This window comes from Poecilia formosa, unplaced genomic scaffold (assembly GCF_000485575.1).
Source record: "Poecilia formosa unplaced genomic scaffold, Poecilia_formosa-5.1.2 Scaffold224, whole genome shotgun sequence".
Taxonomy (NCBI): Eukaryota; Metazoa; Chordata; class Actinopteri; order Cyprinodontiformes; family Poeciliidae; genus Poecilia; species Poecilia formosa.
The window spans coordinates 200,057-210,956 of NW_006800163.1; the positions used below are offsets into that span (position 1 = coordinate 200,057).

The 10,900-nt window shown below is 39.3% G+C and overlaps 2 protein-coding genes across 2 annotated transcripts in view; both read right to left on the bottom strand.

Moving 5' to 3' along the window:
• Positions 1 to 5,100, bottom strand: part of LOC103149372 (fibulin-7-like) — a 12,723-nt gene extending 7,623 nt beyond the window's left edge. Inside the window, exons 1-4 of the mRNA XM_007568486.2 lie at positions 3,968 to 5,100; positions 1,391 to 1,541; positions 481 to 651; positions 141 to 371 (exon numbers count right to left, since the gene is read on the bottom strand). Coding sequence (XP_007568548.1) covers positions 141 to 371; positions 481 to 651; positions 1,391 to 1,541; positions 3,968 to 4,063 — 649 coding nt within the window. The 5' untranslated portion in view covers positions 4,064 to 5,100. The remainder of the gene's footprint in view (positions 1 to 140; positions 372 to 480; positions 652 to 1,390; positions 1,542 to 3,967) is intronic.
• A 2,100-nt stretch (positions 5,101 to 7,200) lies between these two features.
• LOC103149373 (5-hydroxyisourate hydrolase-like) overlaps positions 7,201 to 10,900 on the bottom strand; it is an 8,653-nt gene continuing 4,953 nt past the window's right edge. The window contains exons 2-4 of the mRNA XM_007568487.2: positions 10,329 to 10,465; positions 10,034 to 10,169; positions 7,201 to 7,787 (exon numbers count right to left, since the gene is read on the bottom strand). Coding sequence (XP_007568549.1) covers positions 7,698 to 7,787; positions 10,034 to 10,169; positions 10,329 to 10,462 — 360 coding nt within the window. The 5' untranslated portion in view covers positions 10,463 to 10,465 and the 3' untranslated portion in view covers positions 7,201 to 7,697. The remainder of the gene's footprint in view (positions 7,788 to 10,033; positions 10,170 to 10,328; positions 10,466 to 10,900) is intronic.

Below are 10,900 nucleotides of genomic sequence, written 5' to 3' on the forward strand. Positions count from 1 at the left end.
CACACACACACACACACACACACACACACACACACACACACAAAAGCCTGTTGTGGATTCCACAGACTGATTGATATTGAAAATTGTGAAAATTGTCTTTTTTTTTTAAGAAGGAAACTCTTTCTGAGGAGCAGCCGTACCTGTGCAGATGTTATTGTCCCGGCCTGATATAGTGAAACCAACATCACACGTACAGTGGGTCGAGCCCAGGAAATGTGTGCAGTTAGAAGGCCGGACAGAGGAGGAGGGCGAGGAGGGTGTTGGGGATGAAGCCAAAGAAGATGAGGTTGTTGTGGAGGAGGCAGATAAGGCAGCGAAGGAGGACGCAGCTGAAGAGAAGGAAGCCAAGGAGTTGGCGGTGCTGTTAAGACCTAAAGAGACACCATGAGAACAAAGAAATGACAAAGTACCGATCCTCCATCCTCCATCGTTATTTTATTTTATTTTTATTTTTATTTTATTTATGTGTGTGTGACTCACTTCTGCACATGGGTTGTTGTCCACTCCACTTCAGAGACTCTAGACACACTCGGGTTCGTGGGCCAATCAACTCATAGCCGGGCTTACAGAGGAAGTGGACCTCGTGTCCCATAGCAAACACTCTGCCCAGTCGGCGTCCGTTAGCCGGGGGGTCAGGCTTAGGGCAGGACGCTGGAAACAAACCAGGAGGGTTTCACTGACATTGGTTCACAAAGCTTCACAACCTTCTGAATGTTCTGTTTAGTTTCTGCACCGCATTGGTCATTTAGATTTATATGGAAATTTTAAATCACTGCGTTGCTGCATCAGTCTGGTATTTACATGGACTTTTATTCATAAAAAAGAGACAATTTTACTGCATTTTGGCTCAGATGTAGCTTGCGAACAGACAAAAAACGCATATTTGGACCCCTAAGCTAACAGGATTTACCGGCTTATTTAAATAAGAGAGACTGGATTTATCAAAATAACCAGAGGGCCAGGGTCAAAATGAAGAAGAAAGTAAAAAACAGAGATCAAATACTCGATTTAGACCAGGGTAAAAAATGCAGATAATATACAAGCTAAATTAATTCAAAGCAAGAAATTTAATTATATGAAAGCAAAATATTTTTAAAATGACATCATTAACAAGTTGTTGATGTAATCATAGTTTGTGTTTTATATATTATATATTTTGGTAGTATTAGATTATTTATTGAAAAAAGGTAAATATTCAATAAATTTTTATTGAATCATTTTCAGACTGGGATTTCTGAGTGACTGGAATCACCTCAGCTCTTTTGGATGTTGGTACAAACTGTTGGAGGAAATTGTTTGGTTTTTTTGTCATTGTTTACGTCTTTTGAATGTCTGGTGAACAGATGATAAGAGAGACCACGTCTCCTGTAGCTTCTTCCTGCATTTTTACCCATTTTAAAGAAGGCCATGGTGCTGTTGTGCAGGGCATTTATCTTCTTCCTGAGGGAACGCAGGCCTTGCTGGTACGATGTCTCATGTAGCGCTAACATTTTCTCTACCTGCCGCAGGGAGTTCAGTAGATCATGGGTGGATGGACACTCCTGTGGACAGGATAAAGACACTTCAGAGGACAAACTCTACTCAGAAGTAAGAAAGCTACAGGGAATCTGTAAAAGCCCTTATCAGCCAGCATGTATGCACATCCAGAAATGTTAATAAAATATAAAAAAATTCTAAAGTGTCACCACTTTAGAAATTCTTTGAAGTTCTCTGTACACAGTTTTATCTCAGATTGAATGAAGACTCATTTGAACACTTTGGAGAAACAAACATCTGGTTCTAATAGCCAATCAGCATGTAGGCTGTTCTTAGTGAATGGATGTAAAAGTTAGTGTGTGTGACTGTGTGGATTATTAGCCCTGGCTCATATGCAGATATGTGAAGGCAAACCACTGATGGAAAGGTGAATATTACTGTGGAGTGACTGTGGCTCAGTATCTGTCCTCCAAACAAAATTTCCTCACACACACACGCACACATACACACACGCACACGCACGCATGCACGCACGCACGCACGCACGCACGCACGCACGCACGCACGCACGCACACAACCTGATTCCATGTTCCCTACCAATCAGTGGTATGAATGTGCACTGAGAAAAGAAAATAATTGAACCAACTTAATTGAATTTCTTCGGTAACAAGTAATCCAATTAAGTTTATCCAACTTAATCTATTAAATTGGTTTAACTCGGCAAATTTAAATCGGTCTTACTGAAATCATTTAGTTTATTTCAAATAAAGAAGTAAACTAATAATGAGTTGTGCTCTACCCCTGCACCAACACAACACCCTGATTGGTATAGGACCTGTCTCTGGTGAAGCTTGTGTCATGACGTCAGATGTCAGGATACGAACACAACATTGAACTTAATTGTTTCAAGTAAAGTCAAAGTAAAAGTTCCTTTAGGTTAAAAATAAGTAACATTTAAGTTAATTCAACACAAAAAATGTAAGCTATCAACCCAAAAGAATTAAGTGAGATTAATGTAAATAAGTCCATAACATGAACTACAGCCCAAATACACTTTTTATAGTATGTCAATATATTTGGATGAATGTAGCTCTTCAGTAGTGAGTATGATTAAAAAGTGCTGTAAAAATTATTTTGCTAGGATAATGATAGATTTCAATCTACATAACTTCCAGAAGTGTAGCTTCATGCCTATAAAGTGTGTGATTTGCTTTGCCTTCGTTGCCTTCCATAAATGTGTGTATATGAAAATGTTTGGAGCATCATGAAGGAAATTAAACACCAGAGAGTCCAATGAGAGGGGGAGATAAATTAACTTATTCTCATGATCATAAATTCATGTCAAGATAAATATTGTCAGAAATCACATAATATATTGAATAAAATATTTCACGTAATATTTAAAAATTGGATTTAAATGAAATAATCATTGCATAAGAGTGAAGATTAAATCTGGTCTTCCATCAACAATAGCTTTAGTCATATTCTGATGCAAAAAGCAGAAATGAGTTCGACTGAACTTGTAACAGGAAGTAAAGACTCAAACTATTTGAAAAAAATTATGGAGAGAGCCTTTAGGAATTTTTCGAAAATATTGTCAACTAGCTTTTGACCACATTGGGTTTATGAAACAGACTATAGGTTTTATAGATAGAGATATTTGTTAGAGAACTGACTTGTTTTACTTAAGTAGATTTAGTGTTCAAAACCACAGCAGATGAAAAACATGTGCATCGAGTGTATCAATATTCAGAAAACATATTTCTCAAAGGTAAAATTGTACCCAGGATCAGAACTCTAGTTCTAGAAATGTGTGTGTTATTCTTTTTGCAGACAAAGGGCTATCTCACACTGCTGGCTCTTTATCTCCAACATGATGCAGGTAGGAGGTTGTTACATAAAGGTGAGGTTTTCAGAGCTACAGTAACATCTGGGTGTAAATAGTAGCAGACATCATCCTGGCAGGTGAAACACTGAAACCCTGCAGCCATGAACCTCTGGGTCTGACATCTGCTGGGATTCTTCTCTGCTGGTTGTGGGAGTGAAGATGAAGCAGAGAGGAGCTGAGCTGTGTATGGCGGGCTGCTCTAAACGCAGATGACCCCCTGCTGCTTGAAGACGTACTTTTTACAATGGAAATGCAACAGTTGTTCATTTGAACACACTTTACTCATGTCTGATCTCACAGTAGATTATTGGTAAATCGACTAAGTTATTTAGAATTTTTCTAGTCGTACTTCACACTCAGTGTTTTGCTCATTCAAATGTGAACAGAACTGCACTCAAACCAGCAACTTCCAGTAACCTGTCATCAGTCAGTTTGGCTTCAATTCAAATCAGTTTGACTTAGATCTACGTCTAAGAAACAATGAAACAATTCTTCCAAAAAGAATTATCAGCATCCAACATGGCAGTTGAAGAAAGAACTCTGAAGAGGTTAAATGAGAAATCAAAGAAGTAGTCGCCTGTTTGGAAGTCTTTTTTACTCACCTGAGCAGAAACCAGCCCGAAGTGATGAAGACTCATCATTAGAACCATGACCTGAACGACCTTCATATTCAACACAAACTCCATCATCACACTCATAAACTGGATCCGGATCTTGATGAACTCAGGGATCTGCAGATCAGCTCTGTGCGTCCGGCTCCTGCAGAGTTTCTCCCAAACTGCCAAACTTTGTTCTAGTGATGATGCCAAATTTCTCCTCCCTGGACTGACAGCCCCTCCTCCGCCTCCTCCGCCTCTACCCACCTCGCTGTCCAAAACTTCCTAGCTGGGAGGAGAATGAAGAGGACTGAGGCGACCACATCTGGAACACGCTTGGCTGCTTTTTTAGATTCATCATTGTCCCCTCAATTAGTCTTAGCCTAAATTAGCCTAAATTAGAAGGAAAAGTCAACTGCTTGTGGTGCCTTTTAATCATCACTAGCCAAACAAAGCAGTTACAAAGCTGACTATTTAAGTTTCACTTTCCTGCTCTTGTACTCTAATCACTGCAGCTTCACTTTAATTTTCAAATCCTGAACCCGCTGCCCAGCAGTCGAGTATATAATGGGCTCCTAATAACAGAGTAGAGACTGAAGGCTCAGGCAGAGGTTACTACCCTTCAGTCAACACTCCACCCAACACCCTCACCCCAAATTGGTGTCTTGGGCCAAAGTCATAAAAAAATAGATTAACAGATCTTTTACAAAAACAAAAAGCGCTGCTACTGAGAAATCCTGGAAATGGCTAGAGAAAGTTAGATAGTAGAGAAAAGTAGATTTACTTTTCAGTGCTCTCTTCAGCCAGAGCACCAAAGCAAGAGGTCAGAATCTACCACATCACACAGAATGCAGGATGCAGGCTAGCTAAAGAGGCAGATGCTGAAGCAGTGCAGTACACACAGTTAAAGGAGTGTGGCTGTTAGGAACACACACAGGGATGGTAAAGACTGAAACCCTCATCATACCTCCCAAACACAGACAGGAAGGCAGGAAAACGCTTCTCAGCTCCTGAATGTGACATTAATGGATGGATGTTAACAAGTAGATTAAAACATCCATCCATTTTCTGTACACCTCTGCACTTGTCCCTTATTGGAGGGTTGCTGGTGCCTATCTTCAGCTAACGTTCCGGGCGAGAGGCAGGGTACACTCTGGACAGGTCGCCAGTCTGTCGCAGGGCAACACAGAGACAGACAGGACAAACAACCATGCACATGAATTGTCCCTATTCTCTAAATAGGGACAATTTAGAGAAACCAATTAACCTGACAGTCATGTTTTTGAACTGTGGGAGGAAGCTGGAGTACCCAGAGAGAACCCAACATGCAAACTCCATGCAAAAAGACCCCAGGCCTGAATCAAACCCAGAGCATTCTTGCTGCAAGGCAACAGCTCTACCAACTGCGCCACTGTGCAGCCCAGCTTAAAAACATCAAAGATTAAATGCAGTTTATTTATATAGTGCCAATTCTTATCAAATATTGACTCAAAGTACTTATAAATAACAACAAAAATGTTATACACACAAATTCAACTTAATAGTAAAATCAACTAACTATGAGAACTTCAGTTGTTATAAAAATACAATATATATAAAATATGACTTAAAAGAAACTTTACTACGTGATTTAATGCTTTGAAATTGGACCTGTGTCTTTTTAAAAACTCCTATTCTTCCTGAAACTGATTAACAGTTCTACAAGGTGTTTGCTAATTGCTGCTGGCTAGTCTGAAGGAGCTGAATGGGTGGATAGTGGGGAAGGTCTGCTCTGTGAGGCGGAAACCTGGAAACCTAGAAGCTGCAACTTTGAGGAGGAGCTGCGCCTTGGAGGCAGGGCTAGGTCTGTCTAGGCCTTTTGCACAGCTGAATGGTTGCCGTGGAGATGAAAGGATTTCTCAAACATGCATAAAAGAGTCAAGACAACATTCCAGGTATGTTTATAATGAGGGAATAACATTATGACATGATGTAAACTTCAAAAAAGTCAATTTTACCTGATACCGGCCCTTTAAATAAAGCTGGGTTTCTATTCTCCCTGAGGAAACCCAGCAGATTGCAGGATTCCCTCTTCCTGAATGAGCATGTAGTGACAGTGGACAATCGCTTGCATTGTGTTGTTGTTGCCTTTGTAGTGTAGAGTCACAAGGTTAGGCTCATGAATAATATTCAACATGCCCCAAAAAGAAGCAGCTCACTGACAGCATCCTAGAAATTTCACCCAGAGGATGTTACCCCTTTAAGGTACTTAAGTTATATATGTATGACATCTGACATGAAATTTAAAGTTTATGAATAATTTATCATATTTAAAAATATACCTAAAAACATTCCTACTAAAAAAGAGTGAGGGAAATAAATCTAATCGGGAGCTGAGGTTACCATAGCAGAAGAGCAAACATAGTAAAACAAAATAACAGCCCTAAGACATGCAGACACTTGGTGAAACAATGCAAAACTCAGGAAGCTCAGCAATCAGAAGAGGACGCCACCTCCATGAAACCACCAGCACCACCAACAGCCCTCTGCAACTGGAAAGGAAATAACACAACTAGAGGAGTTACAAACCACCAAACCAAACAGAGGAAAATAGAATAGGCATGTCCCAATGTAATAATTCAACAAAATATATCAAATAGCTGCTTAAAATTAGGAATCAGAACAAATGCCAGCCCAAACAAATAACTAAGTTATATACAAAAATATTCTCAACTTAAGAAAATTGGATGAGCTGCAAACACAAAATCAATAATATAATTATAATAGTAATCAAAAGTGTCAGTTAATATATGTTCCCATACTGCCATAGTTCCCATACTGCCACAGTATGGGCAGTATGGGAAGGCAAGGCAGTGAGTGGAGTCTGCGAGGTTGTCTGTGTGGTTGGTGTTTCTCTACCTTACCTTAGGTCTCCACCAGAGGGATCGGTGAAGCTCAGAAGCTGCTGCTCTCCACTAGAGGGCAGTGTCTGTAGGTCTGCTTCTGGACACATGAGGTGGCTCTCAGTCCTTTTGACGCCTGAGTGTCTGTGTTATAACTCAAAGCCCTCTGCCTGCCATACCTCACTTGTGTTTCATGTGTGTCAGAACTGTGTTGATTGGCCTCTCCAAATTGAATGTGTGTGTGCGTGGTTGTTTGTCTCTGCTGGAGATAAGCACTTGGATATTTGCCAAACAAAAACTACCAAAACTGATAATTTCCTAATAAAAAAAAAACGAAAGAAAGAATTTATTCAAAAAGTCAATTCCAGCTATGTAACTATGCTTGTATCTATAAGAAGATCAGCATATAATTACCATACAGGGAGGAAATAAAATAGAAAGAAAAGAAAACATTGCCTCCATGCATGTTGGAGCAACACCTGGGTTCTACATGCTGCAAGCCTTAAACTGACTTGATTTTCTGTCTCAGCTGTACCTCATTTCTGTCGTTTTCTAGGAAACAGGTTGCAGAAGGTTCCTCAAGCCCTTTGAGGATTTTAAATTCTCCAATGCAAATGATCTCAGATCCTGTAGCTCTTCTCTTTTAGTAAACAAAGCTGAAGCATAATCTGTTACACGGTTGATTCATAACTGTGCACACTGTATTTTGTGCTTACATCCGGATTTGCCAAACAAAACGACAACAACAAAGAGGCGGGGATTTCGGGGGACAGAAAAACCTGAATGTAGCAAGACACGATATCGCTAAAATACAAATTTGACAGCAGAGAAGGCTGTCTGCCATTGTTAGAGCTTCAGTTCCCTCTGTGGGTGCTGTAGGAGAAGGGGCTCATCAGCAGAGGGAGATTAAACTTCTGTGCTGGGTTCTGGATGGTGAACACAGTCTGAAAAAAAAAACAAAAAAACAAACAAAACAGAAACAACAAAAGTAGAGGAAGAATCGATGAATTATAAGACCACTTAGTCAGCTCTGTACAAACAAACCTTCTCATATTGACCTAGTTCTTAAAGGGTATTATGTATTTTCCAGTCACATTGTGCCATTTCATAGCACAGTCATGTAACTATGCTACTACCTTCAGTTAATGTAAAGATGCTCTGTCTCTTTAAGAAGCTTCCATTACAGTCATCATTGATGACTGCCTTTGGAACGTCATCACAACAATGCTGCTTTATTATGCTGTCTACAAACCGAGCTAAGCAGATTCACAGTTGCACCAGGTGTTTGCTAAGTGCTGCTGCTGCTAGTCTGAAGGAGCTGAGTGTGCAAAGCGTGGAGGAGGGCTGCTCTGTGAGGCTGAAGCTGAACGCCATCTCCAAAGAGGAGCTTTGTGCAAACAGTAGGTTTATCCGTTTGATGATGTCATTTTTAAATATCAAATGATTGATGTTTTCATCCATTACTGAGTGCTTGAGTCACCTTTCCAAATACCTTTTTACTCTATATTAGTAATTACCTGGTTGACTACTTTTTGCTTTTACTTGAGTAAGAATATGTTGGAGTATTGCTACTCTTACTTCAGATATTTTTGGGTACTCTATCCACCTCAGCTTAGTACAGATCAATGTTTTGTGTGGTAGTAATAAAAGTTACAATGAAGAAAAATACTGAGGTAGAAGTTCAATTAAAGTCTTAAGACAAGCTGAACATGGGAGGCAAAAACAGAACTTTAGCTTCACTCACAACACAACTATAATCAGAGGTTTAAAAGTGGCTAAACAATCATGTTTGTGACATCAAGAGCAAAAACAACAATACTGCCCAGGCCTGTTTTATGACTGTTGACTGCCTGTCGCTCCTGAACACACTTAGACACACACACATCCAGAAGACTGGACAAGCTTAACATGGCTTCACTCTGGTTACCGTGCTCTCCAGTGCTGTTAGAGTCTTTAATGCAGCTCCGTTTTTGAAATTGTTTTATTATAAATCTTTGGCAAATTGATTTTGTCTTAAACATCCCAAACAGGCTGCCTTGTTATGCTGCCCATCTTTAGAGAAATGTCGTCTGTTTTACTCCTGAATTACTACTAGATTACTAATTCCTGAATTACTAATTCTTCAAATCAATTGGGCAAATTTTCTCAGGCCCTATGCCAAAAGACAGAAAGAAAGAAAAAAGAAAGAAAGGAAGGAAGGAAGGAAAACACCACTCAGGCTTAATTTTTTATTATTGTTTTGGTCTCTGTTAAAAAACAAAAAGCTTTAGGCAATAGTTTTTTCAACCGAGACGGTTGTGATAGTTCTTCTGAGTCCTTAGCTTTTGGCAGCAAGGAGTTGGTCATATCCCCAGTCTCTGAATAGTTCAGGATTTAAACATTCTTTTAACATTTTTCTAACCACACTCACAAAGTCACAGAATCCTCAGTGCTCATCAATATAAAACACTGAAAACTCAGAACCTCTTTTATTAAATATCAATCCTATCTGGTTTCACAACCAACAGAGGTTAAACAGCTCCATGAGTAATTTCCTCCCAGCATACTGTGACCTTACCATGTCCCCTTGATGAAGTTATCTATCACATGTTGAAAGGTCAGAGTGTCATTGTCTGGGTTGAGGCAATTCATTCTACAGACAGAACCGCACACAGGGAGTTCAATACTTATTTTCCCATTAAATATAAAAATACAAAATTTATACCACAGTAGCTCATCCAAAATGCTGCTACCAGACTGCTGACCAGCTCCAGAACATGGTCTTCCTGTTTGTGAAGGGATAGGTATCGGGCCTATATAAATTTTAGAGTAAACCCTAAAACCCAGCATTGAGTTAATAAGCCATCAATGCTGCCAGGCTCAGAACAAAGCAACAGGATGCAACATTTAGTTTCAATACTCCTCTGGTCTGGAATCAACTTCCTGAAATCAAAAGGTCTGCTCTTTTTTTTTAAATCTAGATTGAAATTAGTATTTTATTTTTGTTTGTTTAAAGCAATTTTACAGACAAGACCAAATTCTATTTTCAGTTTTTTAACAGCTTTATCATTGTAAACTTTAATTTCAATGCCAGTTGTAAATATATATATATATATATATATATATATATATATATATATATAAAGGAAGAATTACAAGTGAGAATTATTAAGAATTACAAGTGAGTAATGTGAATCTCATTGGATCTCACCTCTACATAAGGGTAGAATGATGTCTTTCCCAGTCTCTCCCAATATAAACCAGTCTCAAAACGCAGCTTGTACATGCCAGGGATGAAAGCTTCCTGACTGATCAGTCCTGGGCAGCAGCCATCTTCATTTGTTGTCCTGAAAGATGAGATGGAAATCTTAAGTAAAATCAATAATATGACATTTCTAACACCAAATGTAGTTCAAACAATACAACTGCTTTGAATTAAATGGAGCAACAAAAGAAAGTCTTAAATTAAACTAATTTTCAAAGAGATAAACACAATAAAATCCTACCCAACACCGATCATAGTCCAAATCATCAGGTTGGTGTCAAGTCGATGCAAGCTCAGGGCGATCTTGGCGCCTGGGACTCCATCACTTGTGTTCACCACGTAAGTGGTCAGAGGGCTGGACTCTGCTCCTGCCATGTTCTGATGGAAACATGTGCCCAGGTCAGTTCATTTTGGTTTTAGTCAGAACACCAGCAGCAGTGTTCTGAGGATTGACCTGTGAAGACACTGTTGCAGTAAGATAAACGCATGGATAAGTATCTCTAGATCTTGCTGAGCCATTAGTCCTTTAATCCTAGAAAGCTTGACCTAAACTTCAGCCTGATCTCTAGTTTCTATCAGTAATAATTGAAGCTGTACGCTGACTCTAGATCGTCCAAAGATAAAAATTTCTGTTTTGTTTCTGTTCAGCTGAAGAAAGCTATGGCACATGCATGTGTTGGTTTGTTCTTTGTTCAGAGCTTGGATGGGTTTGGAGTCACCTGGTGGGATTGTAATGTGTAGAGCTGTGTATCAAATAGATAGTTGAGGTAACTAATCACATTACTTATTATAATCGGAGGATTACTATCATAT